This window comes from Drosophila novamexicana, unplaced genomic scaffold, assembly GCF_003285875.2.
Source record: "Drosophila novamexicana strain 15010-1031.04,08,12 unplaced genomic scaffold, DnovRS2.1 tig00000485-arrow-pilon, whole genome shotgun sequence".
In the NCBI taxonomy this organism is placed as follows: domain Eukaryota; kingdom Metazoa; phylum Arthropoda; class Insecta; order Diptera; family Drosophilidae; genus Drosophila; species Drosophila novamexicana.
The window spans coordinates 787,238-808,012 of record NW_020824808.1 but is presented as its reverse complement, the minus strand read 5'-3'; the positions used below and the strand labels follow the sequence as shown (position 1 = coordinate 808,012).

At 38.2% G+C, this 20,775-nt stretch overlaps 1 protein-coding gene across 1 annotated transcript; it reads right to left on the bottom strand.

Annotated features, from left to right (window-relative positions):
• Positions 1 to 13,326: 13,326 nt before the first annotated feature.
• Positions 13,327 to 16,548, bottom strand: LOC115761466 (pyrokinin-1 receptor). The gene is made up of 9 exons (XM_030703232.1): positions 16,182 to 16,548; positions 15,956 to 16,121; positions 15,761 to 15,893; positions 14,616 to 14,814; positions 14,332 to 14,546; positions 14,162 to 14,272; positions 13,921 to 14,091; positions 13,638 to 13,842; positions 13,327 to 13,508 (listed from the first exon to the last, which is right to left on the bottom strand). Exons 1-9 carry the CDS (start codon positions 16,546 to 16,548, stop codon positions 13,327 to 13,329), a joined length of 1,749 nt encoding a protein of 582 aa, XP_030559092.1.
• Positions 16,549 to 20,775: the final 4,227 nt, after the last annotated feature.

Sequence of the window (20,775 nt, the reverse complement as noted above, 5' to 3'; positions counted from 1 at the left end):
TATTTCAGCGTATCTGTTTCATTTCGACGTTCAATAGTTCTCAATGTATTTATCTACTTTTGAGTAGTTCGTTTTATTCGTTTGCTGATGGAACGCTGTATCTGAATTTTACAACTTTTAGTTTTATAGACATTGGCAGCTCGGCAATTTTATGCATGGCTCGTTTACATATTTGCGGAGCTATATTTACGATATGGACAGACAACTGCTGATGCGTAGCTTTATATGCCACAGTACACACTGGGATACACGCACTCAAATCCACACACACACACTCACATATGTGCAGTATGTTTATGTGTGTGTGGGGCTGACTGTGAACAGAATGTAGCTGCTATCTGCCTGTCTGCTGTCTGTTGTTGTGTTTATATTGTGTGTAGTTGTGGGTGTGTGCAAAAATGCATAAAATGGCATAAAACTGCGGCTCATGTCGTTGGCCGTAAAATTCTTTGCCAAAGAAGTGCAATAAAAAGGCTTTAATGATGCGACTCTCTGTAATTAAATGACACAGAGCACTCCCACACATGCACACACACACACACACATGTGCAGACGTCTGTGTGGCCACACACGGCGTATACGCGATGTGACTGAACTCTAAACCAAAGGCGCAATGAATTGCTCTTCAAATTCATGTTTATCATTTTAATTGAATGCTAAAATTCGCTTTTCTATCCTAACTATATCTTAAATCTAAAATCCTTTTGAATTGTGTTCAGTGTATTTATTTTTTATAACATTATTGCTTGGAGGTTTTTCGCAGAGGGGGTATTGCAGAGCCATTGCCTGTGTGGCCAGCATATGACATTTGATTTATGGCCGCTTGTTTTTCGTTTAACAAACAAGGCCATAAATACACACACAAAAAAAGTAGAAAAATAGCCAAACAAATGGCGAATGCGACAAATGGTGCTTTTGGAAAGTAGCATTCAAGGGAATACCATTATGCAATGCTCAGTTAAAGTCAACTGCTAATTCGAATGCCAAATTCGGCTCATTGCGCAAAGCGTTTGACTGTTTGCACACACACTGCGTATTCTTAATTTTGCGTATGCGTAATGAAAATCTTTACCGTCAACAGGGTGACTCAGTTCGAGGCTAAAATCAATGCTTTGCGAAGGTTCGCTTCGTGAACCTCGTTTTTATACATCTATTCACCTAGCTATTGTTATCTCTATATATACAGCTGTTTGTCCTGACTGACTGATTGATGATCCAAGCACGACGAAAAACGTTAGAGCTAGGAAGCTGAAATCTTAACACTAGTTACCTTATATGAGGAAGGTGCACGCTATGACAGGATCTTGGCAAATTCCATCCGCAAGTGTGGAAATAACTTGAAAAACGTGCAACAGCCAAACGGCTTCCAAAATCATTACCAAAGATCTTTGTTCAAATTCATTTCAGGGATGTTTCACATTTTTCGAAAGATTCAAAACTCCTGGGTGGGAATGAGGGTCAAATATTTTAGATACGTCATGTTTCGAGCTCCAATTCATTTCTAAGAAACTTTATGAAAACTCTTGTCGCCAAATCTATTCCTCTAAGATCAAAAGTGTGGGTTAAGAAGTTGAATTAAGAAGTGTAAGCCGATGCGCAAATTCGCAAAGATCCTTTAGAAAATTCATTGGAGGCGTGTTTTATACTTTTCGCCAAGTATAGGTATTCTAGAAAACGGAAAGCTCTAAGTTTTGTCCGATTGATCTTAAATTTACTTGTGTTTAGAAATTCCACCCGCAATTTCGGTAAATTTGCAGAAAACGGTTAACTAAAATTTTCAAAGTGTTTCAAAAATGTATTTAAATAAATTGAGGTTCAAGTTTCAGGTTTCGACTGTTTCCTTGTGCTGCTAATTCGGTTCAAGGTTCGGTTTGTAGTAAAAACAAAGTTAATAGTCCGAGCTCCGAGCTGGCAAATGGCTTAGATATTTCGACAGTCGCAGCGCAAGCAATTTCCATTAGCGCTTTTCCCATTTGCATTTGCTTGCATTTTCCGCTTGTTTATGCCATGTCCGCTGCGTATATCTTTTCCGATGCCATTTCCAATTCCAATTCCATTGCCATTCGCATTGCCTTCAGCCTGATAAGCCGCCTTTATTGGCAAAGTTTCGATTGCGTTCGCTGCGTGCGTCGCCATGTTCGCATTTATTTAAATTTATTTCCGCACAATTTGTTAAACTCTTGCATTTGCCAGCCGCGTTTGCATTGCGAATGCAAAGCGCAAAATTAGTGAGGTGAAAATTGTGCACTTCGCACGCGCCCACATAAAGAATGGCCATAAATTTTGCCAACCGCACGGTTGACAACTTCTGGTCGGCATCGTCCGCTTGTCCACTTGTCCACTGTCCTCCTGTCCACCTGTCCAAATGGCCAAATCATCTGACAGTTGTGGTCACCGTTCACATGCACATTAAATTCATTAACATTTACATAGCTTCATTTTTAATGAACTGACAAATCTGTGCGGCTTTCTCGATGCCTATAAATAAATCGAGACGCACATAAAGGTGTGATACCTCGCATTCGCATAAATCTTGTTCCAACAAGAGAGTTAAATCGAGTGCGCCTCACAGGGGGATGCCCTGTAGCCGGCCATAAAGTAAGCATCAATATCCCTCTGAAACATAGTCTTTAGTTATATACTTCTTATAGCTCCCCTATGAAGATTTTTTTTCTTTAATATGCAAAAACCTTAAAGAAATACGGATATTAGCCACAGCCAGTTTATTTTATTTAACATTGAACATATTTTTGAATAATATAAAACTATATATTCTTAACCAATGTTTACCTTAAACATTTCTGAGAAACTCCACGTCATACGGTTCGTGCATACATATAATAATTATTATTTATTTATTATAAAAGTAGTATAAAGTATTCATAAAAAAATAAAACAACCTCGAGCCAGCTAGACATCGAGCTACAGAGCAGAAAGTTCGCCAATACAATCAACATATTGTTCAAAAACTTGTAAAAAAATGTTCAACAAAATGCGTATCCGAAATTTGATTACACTTGAAAAGTGCGGCATATTAAGAGCACAGTCGTGATACCCTACACGCGTGACAAACGAGATTTTTAAGTAATATTACCCGATAAGGCAATACATTTTTGTACAAAATATTTTTCTCAGACGAATTTATATGTAAATTAAGATGTTCACAATATTTAGCGTTAATAATAATAACCATATTTTGATCTGACCGGCCAAGCAGGCGCTTCATAATGAAACACAATTTTATTGACGAATGAGGTATTTGGTTCTGCCGACGACGTTGGTGACAGCGACTCGTGCCCACGCCTTGAAGCTCCCACGTCCAATCACTTAAAACGACGCATAAGATGCGTATTAATATAAATATAGAAATGCAAAGAAAGGAAAAGCCAGCGAAATTAAAAGCAAATACTTTATGTACATATGTCTGAGAAGCTGAGTGCTAGAAATTGCAGAGTTAATTGCGGGCATTCGAGAGAGAGAAAGAGCGAAAGTTCGTCTAAGACTAAGAATTAGTTTGAATATGAGAATTATTATTGATAATGTTTTTTTTTTATTAATAATTTATTATTAATTATTTAACTGCAGACCTTTTAATATGAGCATTATTATTTAAAGTTATATTAATAATATTTTTAATATTCTCGAACATTATAATTTATTAAAATTGAAACTTATTTTTAAATGAGTGTTATAAAAAATGTATTAAAAATTCATTTTGTTAAAAAACACAGCTTATTATTTATAACGTTTTAATATTATTATTATGAATTTTGTAAAAATAATAATAATAATTTCTTAATACTAATTTTATTAAAAACTAAACATTTTATAGTATGAGTATTATTATAAATAATTTACTTATATTATTATTATTATTATTTTTTGGAACCAAACTTTTTTTTATTGTTTTATTATTGATTTATTAACATTTATGTTTTTTTTTTTGAGACATATATATATACATTAACATTATTAATTTCATTATTTTTAATTTATAAATATATATTTAGATATGCAGTTTATTAATTTGTTAATATTTATTTCATTAAAAAGCAAACAGTTTTCAATATGATTATTATTGTTATTATTAATTTATTTATATTAATTTGGTTAAATTAGTTTTATTAAAAACCAAAATGCTCTTAACATTTAATCTGTAATTATTTTGCTTTAAATGATAAATTTTTAATAATTATTTAAATTGTAAACTATTTTTTAAGATATTTTGCTAATTAGCTGAGCTACTATATTAACCAGATTTATTTATAGAGCTTTGATCAGCTCTTTTTTACTCAGATAATGCAGACAGCTCATCTAAATATTTTTCCGAGAAATTCCTCAAAAATAAAAAACACGCACAATCGTAATATGCATGTGTCTATGCACATGCTTATATATATAAAAAGATCTAGTTAAGACGAATGCGTGTACAGACAGATATATAAGGTTAATGACTTGCTTTATTAACTTGCAGAACAATTATAAAGAATAAAACATTTTTAAATGTAATTTGAGTGATTGAAATACGTCATGTTCTCAGCATTCGCTTTCGTCTTGATTTAACAACTTGTTTTTTGTAGTGTCATAAATAAAATGACATTTTATTGTGTGCGCGCTTCCTCCTCTACCATCTGTCGGCTGCCTTCTGCCGGCTGCTGCTGCTGCTGTCTGGAAAATTCAATCACAATATTATTGTATGGCATACAAATAGCGAAAGTCGGCGACGCAATCAATCTTTACCCACTTACTTACTGGGAACTCACGTTGCATTTGCCACAGCGCGGCATAAACAAACCTCACATAAGTATGATATACAATAAGGAACTGGCCCTCGCCAACTGCTTCACATCCCCTACCCTAAATTCAGTTCCTGGCTGCCATTTGCCTGTCCACAAGAGTCACAAGTCAAAATGGTCTCTGAGTGCTGTGGGCGTGGCGGGAGGTGGGTGGGGTAGCTGCGGTTTTTGCATGGCTTGTTTACAATTAATTAAGATTGTTATGTTGCCATTTTTTCAGTCATTTCTTTGTTTAATGCGTCTGCTTTTTATTATTTCGACGGATCTGTTTGAATTCAAGAGTTCCATGAATTTTAATAGCACACATCAAAGTCAAATTATTGTATATTTTTCAAGGTGCTTTATTTATAATTTTGTTGTATTTATAAGCTGCGTATTTGGGGGCAAACAACTTCTTCTTACAGCCAACAAATGGGAAACTGGATAATATCTTTCAGGTTAAAGAATCAGAAAACTACATATTAACCGCGTTAACTGCTGCAAGTGCCAAAAATTACTTTAACATTAGAGTATCGAAGGGTCACAGCTTATTAGCTTCTTTAATAGATTTTACTAGAGGAAATGCAATTACTATCAGTCACGTAATTTAATAGAAATTTCTTTGGTAGTTTTGTGTTAAGGTTTTGAAGCATATTAAACGCATACAGTAGCTTTTTCTGAAGATATGTTGCAGACTCATCTATCACAGTGCAATTGACTATTCGGATCGCATTCAGACTCAAATAATTGAATCCAGTACTGGTGTACATAACTAACAAAGTATAACCCATATTGCCGTTGCACCTAACACTATGATACCTTTGAAAATATTACTATTTTCTTCGATAAACGATTGGGTGGTATCCGTGATATACATTTGACAATCACAGACCAACTATCTACCAACTATCCCATTACTCATAACATAACAAAACCTAACCTTACTAAACCAAACCTAAACTAATGTAAGTTAACCTAACCTAACTTAATATGACGTAACCTAACGTAACATAACATAATTTGACCTACCCCAAGAAAACCTTAGCTAAATTAACCTAAGCTAACCTAACCTAACGTGAAGTAATTTTACCTAAGCTTCTCTATCCTAATCCTAATGTAACATAACCAAACTCTGAGCAATATATTTGCTATCTTAAGCATGCGATTTATTTAATATTTATACGTAATTGCCCTTAACATGTTTGTATAATACCGCCTAGATGTTTGGTTCATTATGCCATTTTCCCAAGAATTACAGATTTGGTAAACTTAACTCCCATTGGGAGAGGCAGCTAACGTTATCTGCTCATTAAAAACAGTTTACATATAAATTGTGCCAATTTAAAACAGCGAAGGCATTCGACAACAGGTTCACGGCCAATCTGACTGGTTTAAATACTTGTGTACACAATAATTATGCACATATATATATTTTAGCTGAAAGTTCAGTTGCCTTTGCGTGTAGTCAATAATAACCCGGCGACATCCTAGATAAGTCTTAACGCACAGACAAATAGACAAGAGCTGAATTGCTTTTAAGTTTCGCTTAGTTTGGTTCAGTTAATTTCGCATAAGATCTATATTTGAGATATATACGTATTGGTAGATGTGTGCCAAACTTTTAGCTAGGCTATTAAAAGTTAACAGCAAGAACTATTTAATCTGCCGGTTGAGTCAGCGTTCTGTCTAATTGGATCAAACGCAGTTTGGCTGTGGTGCGATGTGGTGCGAAGTGGTTCGACTTGTTGGCCTGTCGCGCGCCAATAAACATTTTGCATATATTAAAGCTCACTTTAATAAATAAACAATAACACGTGTCTTTTATCGAATCAGCTTCGATTTTTGGGTAGCCGTTTTAAAATGTTTTTGCTCTGCGATCTTAATTTATTCAATTTGCTCATGTTAATATTAAATATAAGAGCTATTTAAAGTTTTAGGTTAAATTCCACAGGTTATTTTTGTTAGCATTAAAGTAGGATTTAAAGAACTCGTTAAACCCAACGAATATGAGAAACACACCCTTTTGAATTTTTCATAGAATTTTGGGGATTTTTTTATACCCTGAACACATTTAAAATGGGTATAAGGGTATATTTTATTTGTGCAAAATCCAAATGTATGTAACAGGCAGAAGAAGCATCTCCGACCCCATAAAGTATATATATTCTTAATCAGCATCAATAGCCGAGTCGATCTAGCCATGTCCGTCTGTCTGTCCTTCCGTCTGTCCGTCCGTCCGTCCGTCCGAATGTATGAACGCAAGGATCTCAGAACCTATAAGAGCTAGAGACTGAAATTTTAGATTTAGGTGCTCCTAGTTCCCGCGCAGAGCGAGTTTTTTTTTCGACAATCGATAACTTACTCCGTTTCCAAGCAACTGATAAAAATCGATATCGATATCCTGTTTTTTGTGTAATTTTGGTAAATAATAAGAGCTAGAGTCACCAAACTTGACATATAGCTTCTAAAATAGAATATATATATGCATTTGATGTTGGAGCTCCCTCTAGTCGGGAGCTCCCGACTAGAACCTCTTACGTGTTCTTCTTTAATTTTGTACACACAAATTTTAACATTTTCAGGGCCCATGTAAAATCATGTTACATTTAAAAGCTGTTTATGTAACATTTCATAGGCTGTTATTTTAACATTAAGGTATTGCAACGAATAAAACATACACTTCTTTCGAATTTTACATAAAAGTTAGAGATGTCTGACGATTTTGTATTCGCCAACACTTTTGTTATTCACATAAATTTTAACTTTTGTGTGCCCATGTTAGATATTTACGTTAAGTTTAAATTAAAGAGCGGTTTCTTAGAATTAAAGTGGGATTTATGCAGCGAATTTTACACACACCTTCTTTAACATTTGAAATTAAATCTTGGCAATTTCTGCCGAATTGGTCAGTTGTCTATATTTTTGTTATTCATACAGATTTGAGCATTTCAAGGGCTTATACCAAAACCAACTCCCACGGGTCACCATAGTTACTGACAATGAATGATATAGGCATTTGTCATACTCTAGCCTGAGCGGTGATTCGCCCTCCCAGTGTATCATATTTTCAACGTGACCCAAGCCACACAGCAAACACACAAGAATTTTACGTAAGTTTTATCGAAGGGACTGGCATCAATTTGTGGCAAATTCTTTTTGCAAATTATTTTGCAAGTTGACTCTGCTCTGAAGGGGTGTAACAGCGTGTGTGGGGTATTCGGGCATTTATAGAAAATACTGTTCTCGTATCTTTCTATCAGTATTCAGGCTAGAAATATTGTAGACCGCATTCAAACATTTGCAACATTTTTAGCTGTTATACTCTGTTTACACAGTGAACACAAGTCTATTTGTTGTGTGCAAAGTCCCAATATGTTACGGGGGGCTGAATATAGAAAATCCAAATTTGGAATATATACACTTGCTGTAACCGACAACAGATATAGTCAAAGAACTGGTTTAAATGTCCTTAAGATAAATACCTCTTTAAAATGTATTGAATCTATATTTGATAATTGTTATAATCAAGAAGACCCCTTAGCAACTGTATTCGGCTATTATAACACTCTGTGCAGGGTATTGCGCTGTCAGTTCCACCCAACTTAACTTTTTGGTCTTGTTTTCTATTTTATATTTGGCACAGCACAAGACACTGTGATTGAATTGCAGTTTATTTGGCATTTAGGCAATCGCAGGATATACATACTTGTGTGGGCAGACGCATTTTCCATGTCATGGCCTATCAAATTCCATTTTACGACTATCGCATACTCCCAAAGGCCACTAACAACGTGCCAAATGCCAACAACAAATGCCACAAAAACAACTGCCAGCAACAACAACAGTAATAACACCAAAGGAAACGGATATGAAACGAAAGATCATCAAGTCAGGGCGTATAGTCAATGGCAAAAAGCTAAAGATTTGATACGTTATACCAGGCTTAAGCAAACATCAATCCCCACACCCCACCCGCCAGCCGTACCTCTTTGTGCACCCCCTGGCAACCAGAACGATTCGTACGTGCCAGCTAAACAGCATCAATTCTCAGAACTTTGATATCAAGTATTGTTGTTCTTTTGTGGTTTAGGATGGGGCTTAGTGCAGGTTGTGCGTGGCTGGCACCTTAATGTAGAGATGGGCGCGTGTCCGACACGAAACGGCACGATCACGCAGCACAATTGAGCAACACGCACAACTTTTGGACAGTTTTTGTAAACGAGAGAATATTGTTTTAAACAGATTTTAAAAGCTGTTAACTTTATTACTGACACGCTTTTTAAGCTTCGCGAGCACGAAGGCAGACACGACACGCACGACTAATTGCACATTTATAAATTTCAACTTCAATAATAACACAAATTAAATTTTATTATAACTTGATACAACAGCACATTTTTAAATGAGACCTAAATAACAACACGTATTTAATTTTATTTTTTAATAGCTTGATATTTATTTCATTGTTCTCATATAATTTGAGTCGCGTTCACATGCTCAATATGAAAATGCGCACGATATTCAGTTTTAAAACGAACACAAAGCAACCTCGACAAATGGTACGCTTCCTTATATGATACTTTAATATTAACACATATTAAATTTACTTGGGTTGACCTTATATTTTTTCGATAGTCTTCATTGGGGTTAAGTCGTGTTCACGTGCTCAATGCGATCGAGCACGTAATTCGATTTTATTACGAGCACGAAAGGAGACTCAATACAAATGAATAATTGCAGATTTTTAAGGTAAAACTCTAATGTAAGCTTTTATAAAATTTAATTTGTTGGATATCTTAACACATTATCAGATAGTACACATCGCACAGGGATCGTGTTTAAGTGCGCAATGAGAACACGCACGATATTCGAGGCAGACACGAGGCCGAATATTTATCCAGTACTTCTCATCGTTATTTGAGTCGTGTTAACACGCTCAATGTGAACACGCACGATATTCGCGAGCACGAAGGCACGCACAACACTTAACTTGGCATCTCAAATGCGCACTCTTATTTTGCAACATAACAGGGCGTGTGCCCATGTATTTGCCAAAGTAAATGTGCGTGTGTGCTTGCCGCAGGCTGCTTACGTCTGGCAATTACAATGAAAACGAGGCGTGTGTTAATTAATTGAGCCTTGTGTATGTTGGCGACAAGTGTGAGCCAATTCAGAGAGCGATAAATAATTTCAATTGTCGCAGCTGCATTAAGCGCAGGTTTGCGGCGCCGCTAAAAAGTAGGCAACTATAATTTATAACTTAATTGCCGGCCACTACGCCCTTACGTTCGGTATTGATAACGCGCATTTGAATTGCTAACTGGGCTCATGCATACAAATGGAATTGCGAGTTTATTGGCTAGCCCCCGACCCCGACGAACTGGCAGACCCTTTAAGCAGTACTCAGTACTCGGGGCGCCGGCTTCAATTGCCGCATTCTAGTTGTATTTGTATGCAATTTATGCGTTATGACCATGTGTGCGTGGGTGTGCGTGTGTGTGGGTCGATATAAACAAAGACGTATTGGTAAATTTAAAATACAAAACAAAAAATAAAGGCGCATTTTATTTGCCAGTAAATTGAATGATACAGTCCCCGCTCTGTCTGCTCGGCCAGACAAGTTGAACGCATGGCAAAGTGATAGTAAATTTTTTTGATGGCATAAGGGACAGTAACATTTATTGTGCGGTTGCCAGCGTAACCAATTTTTGGCCATGTCTGCATATTATACGCTTATTTTGTTTCGTTTTTTGTTGTTGTTTCTATTCGGGCAGCGCATAAAAACTGATAAAGTTCATCGGCAACTATTCGCAAAGCCTTTGACTTTGATGTCACATACGATAAATACTGGCAAATTTGATGAAAAGGTTTTTTTTGTATTTGCGTCGGGCGAGACTTACTGAATGTTGTGCCTGTTGTCGCCGCCGGGCCATAAGGCATATGATTAGCATAGTAAAGTAAATCAGATACTTACTCAGCTCAATTGACAGCTACAAAATGCCAGGCTGGCCATTGACCAAGCTTCATTTTGTGACTCACTGCGTATACTTAATATTTGGTGCAAGTAGCTAGGGGCGTATAAGAATGTATGTAAACATAAACTTTCGTAAGTAAGCTTGAATAATACTGCACACGTGCATGTCTCCCCTTTTACATGTCATGTGACATGCTTTGCCATTTGGCAGCTATAAATGCCTTTTTCATTTGGCAACATTTCGCCGTGTTGTGGCCGTAGCTGCATCTAATATGCTCATGCATATTTTACCAACCAGTTTTCAGCATATGCTGTACTTTATGAATTGCTAAACATTTATTTTGGCTCACACGCGGTTTTGGTCTGGCTCTTAATTAATTTCGCTGACAATTAAAACTAAATGCGCCAAAGTGCACAGCTGGCACTCTAAATACCTGCACCAAAAATAATAATAAATGGGCATATTGGCAGTAATAATTTCATCCAATCTCTATATATAAAACTGTTTGTCCTGACTAACTGACTGACTTATTGACTGACTGATTGGTGATTAACGCACAGCCCAAATCATAAGAGCTAGAAAATTTGTAATATAGCTACCTTATGTGATGAAGGTGTACGTAAAGACGGGGTTTCAGGAAATTCCACCCGCAAATATGGAAAAATTACGAAAAACGTTTGTATGAAACTTTTTTGTTTACCATGCGATCAGCCTCAAACTCAATTTTAAAGTTTTTTGTTGAAATTCATTTGAGGGGTGTTTCACACTTATCCAAAAATGTATTCCTCCTTGGTGGAAATGGCGGGTCAAAGATGTGGTGTATGACGTTTCGCGCTCGAATTCATTTTCATGAATCTATATGAAAAATCATTTGAAACGTGCCGCACATTTTTCACAGAATCCAAAGTTCTTCGGTAGAAATACATACCGTTCGATCATTTTCAAAGCTTATTTGAGAAAATTTGTTTATACGTACCATGGGCAAGGCCTGGCTATATATATATAAAGCCTCAAATATCAATAAAATTCAATTATAATTTAAATCCTTATCTGACCTCAATCATTATATATACCACTTTTGTTTATATATGCTATACTGCATTTGAAATATTAACAAATTTCATAAATCCTCACCTAATCTCAATCTTTACTGCGCATTTCAGAGTTGTGTTCTTACCAAATAAGTGCAAAGGTATAAAATATTCAGTAATGTGTCGCAATGCCTTAAATCTCCTCTCCCATACATACTATACACATATATGTTCCAGACCCCTCTAGTAAGTGTTAAGGTTAAGCTAGAAAGTTGGCTGGAGAAAATGGAGGCTCTGGTTTTGCATTTCACTCTAAAGTTTAAACAGTTTGAAAGTTTGCAGTTTAATCTGACGAACTTTTTTCATAAGCACCCATAATAAATTAGGATAAGGATACGGTAAAGATTTATGGAGAAAATTGTTGTAGTTATAAATATTATTAATATTATTATAATTTTTAGTATGGTATAGCATTTTAACTATCCTTGTATGTTTTAAATAGTAATATTAAAGGTGTAGTATAGTATAGCATTTTTCAGATTTGCTACAAATATAGCCAGGGTTTGAACCTGGCACCGCGTGATTCAGCTAGCTTTGGGTAACCTTTGTAACCATTTAGCCAACTGACATATGTATTGACTATTATATATAAGCGCAGTTCGAATCGAAGCTTGTATCAGAAAATTTGCCCCAAAAACAGCCGAGTGACTTTAATCCAAAAGCTCAAACTCAATCCGGGCTATCATTAACGTTACAAGAGAGAGGTCTGCAAACCGAACCTTAAACCGAGGAATTGGTTAATGCCAATAACGGTTTTACGGTTTTTTGTTTTACTCAATTTAATTAGCCATTTATTATTTTGGCTTTATGACTGGACAACTGGCTTAGACAACCAGCCAGTGGGTGTGCGGGTATATGGAAGTCGGGGTGCCTAATTACATGTAATTAGTCAAGGGCATGGACATGCACTCACACACACACTCGCACCCGCACACGCTCATACGCCATTTTTAAACGTCAGATTCACATTTTACAGCTGCCGCCTGCTAAGCCCCTCGAACAGTTGCCAGCGTCTAGACCAAAAGCGAATTTATGCAGCCGATAGACATCTTAATTGCTGGGGGATTATGCTTCTGCGGGAGCTGCACTTAAAACTTGCATGGAATTCATTAGTCTGAGAACTTAATTTGGATGCGCGCCGAGAGATACGCTTGCCAGATATCAAATACGAGAGTTAAATTTGGCTGCTTTATTAAGAGAAAGAGATAGAGATAGAGAGAGAGAGAGAGAGAGAGACACATTTGAGCGGATCAGAGTAATATAACGAGTACATGCGTTAAATATATGTACAATATATGACTAAGTATTTGCTAGGAATATAGTTGGCTCTTAGTTGGCCGCAAATTGGAATTGTTTGTTGTTGTTGTAGTTGTCCTGCTGCTGCTGCTGCTGCTGCTCTTATCACAGTTACGAGTACCTGCCCCCTGGCCCCAACCCGGGCGCCGCGATCTCTGGAATGGACTGACTGAACGAGCTGAAGTGCCTTCAGTAAACGCCACTTGGCGTTGATGCCACACTTGACTGCGGCATTTGTTGCCCATCAGCGCTGTCGTTGGCGCTCTCCTTGTGCCTGCCACGCCAATTCAATTTGGCCCGGAGACCCTTGAGCGTATTTGAGCGTTTAGCCTTTGCCTTGCGCACTTTGCCACTGCTCGTTGACTTTGCCACTGCTGTTGCTGCTGTTGCTGCTGTTGCTGCTGCTGTGGCTGTTGTTGCCGCTGGCTCGCTGGCAAGTGCTGCTCCACTTGTCTGCATTTGTGGCTGCCGCGTGATGCGCGTCAGCTTGAGGCGTGCACGGGATAGACCCGCCGCTGCGGCGCCGCCCACCACACTCGATTGACAACTGAGCTCATCGATGGCGCCCATCGCTGCATGCGGACACTTGTGCCGTGCCGCCAGCTCGTAGTGCTCCTCGGGCCACTGCAGCTCCGCCTCGAGCAGCGAGTGGGCATCGCCCACTGAGGACAGTTGGGAAATTTGTGTTTGCAGCGTTCGATGTGGCTGCGAATGTGTTGCTGCAGCTGCAGCTGCTCCTGCTCCTGGTGTTGTTGCTGCTCCTGCTGCATCAGCTGCTGCAACGCGTGCCGCAAACAGATCCTGTCTGCTGCGACTCTGCGTGCTCAGCAATGTGGCATGCGAGCTGCTCAGCGAGCCGCGCTGCAAGCGCTGAGAGCTGCGACAGCCGCCAACTGCGGCCCCATTGCTGCTGCCATTCAACGTAGTTAGCGTCGTAGTGGTGCGCACACTATCCTGCAGGATTAAAGTTAAATACAATTGGTTTGGTTTCAGCAAAAAGCAGTGTATTTTAGCATGTGTTTACCGTATGCAGACGCAGAGAGCCCGTCTGGTTGCGTCGCAGCGCGCTGTAGTTGTGCGGCAGGCCCTGACCCTGATGCTTGCCCGAGAGACGAAATTGACGGGCCAAAGTGACCTGCAAGGGTCAAAGTCTTAGAGCAGCCGCCGACAGGCCCATTAACCACATGCACTCACCTTAAAGGCCTCACGAAACTTGTGGCTCATAATGTTATACAGCAACGGATTGATGCAGGTGGACAGAAAGTAGAGCACACCCGATGTATAGTTCAATATATTGAAGACATCGTTGAACCACTGCGACTCAATGCCGAACGTGGAGCCGTAGACTGCCATCAGGCGCTGAGCATGAAATGGCGCCCAGCATATGAAGAAGGCAACTGCCACAGCGACTGCATATGCCAACAAAATGTATTATAGCTGCGATGTCAGCGCCTTTAGCCGGCAGAGCCTCAACTCACCCAACATCCGTATGACGCGCGTCTGGGCGCTGATGCCGCGATTAACGTCGTAGCTGCGACGCGGCAGCGCCTGCAGCAGACGGCTCCGCTTCAGCTTGATCCCAATAAGCACGTAGAGCACACAGATGGCCGTCATCGGGCCGCCAAAGAATAGAAAGCCGGATACGGCGAATACATGTGCAAAGAAGTCATTATTCATCTGTCAAAAATAATACGAATATAATGCGATGCGCGAATACGTCTAAGCTTATCGAATATACTATACTCTAACAGACGAACCGATATATAAGTAGAAGAGAACATGCACATTCGGCGTGCCGAATACTGAATACTGTTGCAGTAGGTTATAGCATTACTATGCTATGTGACCTACTGGCCACAATCTAAGCTTTGCCATATTACGAAAACTTAATTTTCAGGCGATTGGGCGAATTAAAAGCTACATACTATAATCGAACTCATCGATTTTCCCCTATCTTATATACCTCTAAGTTTATAAGACTTGTAAGTCCCAATTGAAGATAAATTATCTTGAAAAACAAAGCAAAATCGTTGCAAAGAAACAAAATTATTGACCGATCGTTCATGTGCCTTTTTTGTGATTATCTTTTGGATTATATTTTGTTCATACATCAGGATTATTGATGAGCCCGATATTGTGGTGTTTGTGCAAGATATTATGAAAAATAAAAATGAGTTTTCTATAACCTGTTAGGCATACAGACTTGTAAGTCCCAAGTAAAGTTAAGATATCTTGAAAGACAAAGTGAAGCTATCATGATAAAAATGACATCGACGTGATATATCTTTATAAAACTGGGAGACTAGCATTGAAACGAACTGATCAGCTCTTAAAACTCAACTTGGGCGGACAGCGTCGTCGGATATTTGCTGTCCACTCAAGAGAAGGGTCCATTTAATGGATCGAGAATAATGGTTTGAGAGAAAATGTCCGCCTAAGAGCGGTGTCCGCCTAATGGGAATATGCGCTTCACTGTATAAAACAAGCAGCACATGGGGAAATGGTCCCCTTTTTATTTGTCAGACACTCCTCTTGAGCAAACAAAAATGACTCGATGTTCTGCAATAAAATACATTCAGTTTCTGTTAGGGTATATTGATAGTCGTCGTTAAACAACATTTACCGTACATGATGAGCCAGCGCCCTGGGTTACCACGGAGAATTGTATGGCCTGGGGCAAGGCGAGCAACAGGGCGGCTATCCAAATGGCAAAGATGAACTTTATGGCACGCGACAACTTGGACATGGTGTGCTGCCTAGTGGGAACTGACATCAATCAAGCCAACGACAGGGCCAAGGCCAGCGACTGGTCACTCACCTGAATGGATGGCAAATGGCAATGTAGCGCTCCACGGTGAACGAGGTGATGGTCAGAACGGTGGCATTTGCCGCCGTCTCGGACAGCACGCTCTCCAGTATGCAAATGCCGTCTGAGAAGGGATAATTGTTTGGATGCCATAAGTTGTACAGATCCTGGGGCATGCCTGCGAGCCATACGGTTAAGCAGCTAGTTAAGGATTACGGATTACGGTAGGATTACCTACCCGAGCACAACAATATTAGATCCGATATGGCCAAATTGAATAAATAGAAATTGGTCGCCGTGTGCATAAAATTGTTCCTCGAAATGACAATGCAGGTTATTAGATTGCCCAGCACGCCGGCCACAAAGATGAGGGCATAGCCGACGCTCAGCGTGGCCAGCAAGCCCATATGGGTGGCCATCGGACGCGGCGACTGCTCCAGCAGATCATGTGGCTCCAGTTCTTGCAGCAGGCTGGTCAAATTGTCCGCCGATATGTTTAGCACTTGGGTTAAATTCAATAGGAATTTCTCACTGTGAAACATTTGTAGCTCAGACAAGGGGAGCGTGCCTTCGCCCAGGGCGGACACATTTGTGGCCAGCATCATGGCTGACATGTGAGTGTGTGCCTGTGTGTGTGTGTGTGTGTGTGTGTGTGTCTTCAATGTCCCGTTCAAAATGTCATTTGATTATCCAATGGAAGAGAAGGGCTATGCGAAATAAAGATGCCAATTGATGTATTCGATTTGTAAAACCAATTTCATCTAGTTTTTAGAGAGGGGGTTTCTTATGTACACACATACACATATATATTTTAAGGTCTGCGACTCTTTAGCAATAATGTTTTTATAATGCGCAAAGTTTGCACATTAAATTTTCGTTAGCATCGAAGAGGCAAGCACCTGCAGCGTCTTTTTTTTATGTACATAAATTAAATATTATCCACAGGTAAACCAGTTAAAGAGGCTAGCTGCCAATTTAATGTCCTTGCTGGATCAACAATATCCTCGGAATTTTCATTTGCATCATTAAGTCACATTTAATTTAATTTCCTTTAAGCTAGCAACCGACTAGCAAGGTCACACACAGATCCCTACTATATAATAGGCAATACTATTATTTGTATCTATAGATATATATAATATCTACAGGGCTTGTCGTAAAGTTATTATTATTATTCTTAAGCCAAAAAATGTATATGATATAATGTTTTTTCTTATATTATGCATATTTATGCAAAATGTGTACGTTGACTTTTTTTCAAGAATGTCGATTTGGATTTTTTATTTTGATATGAACCGAAACTGGTTTCGATTGTGTTAACTTGGTATCGTTTTTATTAGCTATTATTATATTGTGTCGGCGTTTTAAGCCATTGGACATCGTGGCATGGCAATCGCCTCCAATGTGGGCAGCGCCATGTCGCATCGCGTATCGCATCCATAAGTTATGCATTGTCACTAACCATAAAGTGTTTTTTTCTATCACTTGTTATTTTGATTGTATGTTTTTTATATTGTCTTCTTCCTTTTTGGAAAGTTTTTGCATATGAAATTTATTATATTTGATTTGTTCGCATTTTGCTATTTTTTCTTAATTTTGTCAAACTTTATGGCCTTGCCTTAAATGAGGATCGAGTTTGCACCGATTTGGTTTAATGAATGGCGGGCTCTAGCGATCGCTAGATAACATTAGCTTCTGAAAGCCCCAACAAATCGCTAATAAATGTCAGAATTTGGCAAAAAAAAAAAAAAACAAACAAACAAACAAAGAATGAAGCTTGCTCTAGTCAAGAGTACCCGGCTAGGAGATACCCTAAGCCCAACTACAAGCAAACCAAATTTCTAGCTTAAACTTCTATACTGCGCTTCTTCTACCCTCATGTCTCATGCTTTGGCACTTTACTTCTTGAAGAGTTTGATGCGACCCCTAAAATGTGAGTATATACCCAGCGCCAGCTTAAAAATGAGCTTGTTGGTTCACTTTTGTGGGAATGGGTCAGGTATCCAAAAATGAAAATATTCTCTATCATACTCTATATAAGAACCTACATGCCAACTTTGGAGTAAATATGTTGTTTCTGAGTTATGCTTGAAAACCCATATCACACGATTGATACTTTTAACCTACATGTTGTACTTAGCTCTTATAGTTTCTGAGTTATGCTCAAAACCAAGTCTCAAAATAAAAATTTATCGATATTCTGGAAATAAGTGAAGCTATCGACAAAACAAAGATAAAGATGAACCTACATACCAAGTTTGGTGTACCTAGCTCTTATAGTTACGAGTTATGCTCAAAGAACCGTGTCCCAAAATCGATAATTATCGATATTTTTGTAATAGGTAAGGGTATCGAAAAAAGTTATAAAAAAGAACCTACATAAGAAGCTGATTGTGTCTTTGCTCTTCTAATTCTCTACTTAGAAAACAAATCTTTAAATCGCATCCGCAAATAATTCTACACAGTAAAAACTCCAGGACATCGACCGTTGCGGTATTTTAGTCTAGTTTCGGGATCAGTCCCGGTCATAGGACCTTTATCTGTACTGGTTCTTCACATGTTATGCTTATATATAAATCTCAAATTTGAAGTGTTTTATAGTAGCCCAGATCGAGGTGGGCATGGGAGAGCCTTCCTTTAGCCTACTACATGACATTTGCAGAAGAAGATAATACACCCGTTAGCCGCTTTTTATGGTTTCAGGGTATACAAAAATAAAGTGGAAATTTTAATTGGATTTGCATATCTTTCTAATGGCTCATTGAAACATTTTGTATATACACTTAGAGCCAATTAATTATAATTTGTTTTTGTATTTGTTAATCAGCCAGTGCTGGAAATCGTTTGTGCATTTTAAACACGTTTAATTGAAATTTATTAAATGTTGCCTGCCACATTTTTATGTATTCTGTTTTTTTTTTTTAACATTTCTTTTTCGCCTTTTTAATTTTGTTTATTGCTTTGAACTGTTTTTCATATTGTTTTGAGTTATTTTGCGAACAATGCACTTTGCGTTTTGTTTTGCACTTATTTGTGTTGCATTATGGCCCGAACATATTAGTAACAATTTGCTAAAAACTTGGTTATGAATATGTTAACAAGGTTTATGGCCGTATTGTGATTATTATTTATATTTAAATTTTGGAATTTCTGTTGCGTGTTGCGGGCCACACTTTTGTGTATAACATATAAGAGGAAAAAATGCGTATATTTATGATTACTTGTTTTCAAATATCGCGTATCTGACGCGTCACGTTTCGTATTCGCATTCGGCCCACGAGCTGGTCGACAGCGACAACAACTGGCCGCAGCATCCGAATAACAGCAACTGAATTTTCGGCCCAAAAATCTTGTATCAGTTGGCGCCGCGCACAATAACAGCGACGCAACAGACGCTGTCGCTGCTGCCGTTGACGTCGGCAGCGCAGCAAGAACTACCGGTTGCTTTTGTCAGATTTTGCGACGGCGCTTTCTCTCTCTCTCCCTCTCTATCTCTCTCGCTTTCTCTCTGTGGCAGTTAAATAAAAATGCAAATACTTAATATTGTGGCATGCACTTAATCTTATTTAGTGGCATCTTTAAGTGTTTGAGGCTGGCTGATTACGTGTATATTGGCCACAGCAAGGACCCTGCTAATGATGACCTTTAGCCGCAGACAATATAAAAGAACATACGCTCTTCTTATTGTATTGTCTTTGCCTTAGCCGTCTAATGACCGCAATGTTTACCAGCGTGACATAGGTTCAATTAACTGCACTTCAGCTTAATGAAACAGTATTCAAGTGCGATTTCTATTTAAGTCAAGTTCTTAAGTTTCCAATCGATTAAGTTTCCAGACCTATATATACTTCAAATCTCATATATCGGCCAAAAAGGATTTAATAGGATAAAAATAAATATAATAATATATTCTGCATCTTAAATATGTTCATTTTTATTTTATTTATTTTATATATTTTATACATTTTTTTTAAAGAAAAATTATTTTTCCGGTATAGTTTTGGGAAATTTTCTGTTATCAAATATTATAAAATATTATAAATTAAAATTTTTGGTCAAAAATAAAGCCAGAAGTGGCAAATATTTCAAGATATGAAGCGGTTGGCATTTAAATGTTTATTCAAAATGTAAATAAGTTCTCCATGTTTGAGTACACTTTGTTGGCTTGAGTCTGCATCTAGAGCAAACAGAGTTTATAAAATGACAATTTAGATTCATATATTTTGTTTTAAATATGCTTTGCACTCCCATTAAAATATTTGAAGAATATATAGTATATATCAGATGATGTATTTCCTAACAATTGCAGATACCGAAATTGGTATAAAATGTATTAAATGCGAGGAGTAAGTGGAATGTTGGCCAGTTAAATGGCCGACGCGAATTGGCGCATGCCATTTTATGGCTTGTAGTTGGTAAGATTTAATGTGTCCGTTGGGCGTTTGTTGGCCGTCAGTTTTATAGCCGTGTGCGAGGGAATCTATCATAGCTTTACGGCTCATAAAAGCTAAGGCCTGGTCCCTATAAACGCATAAATGTTATTTGATGCGATTGAGAGAATAGCGTGCGAATTGACAAGGGCAAATAAATCAAACTCGTAGCAAGCATTCAATTTCTCAATCTTTATGCAAATAATGCAAAACAATTTTTGGGCACTTAATCAAAACAAAGTCCTAAACAAACAGCGGGCGCTAGATATGTTCACTGGCACACGCCGACCAGCCGGCCAGATGGTCGCATACCCAGGACATGGCACATGTATCCTTTTCAATGCCAAGGCAAACCTACACACACACACACACACACACACACAGAGCACGTGCCAAGAGGCA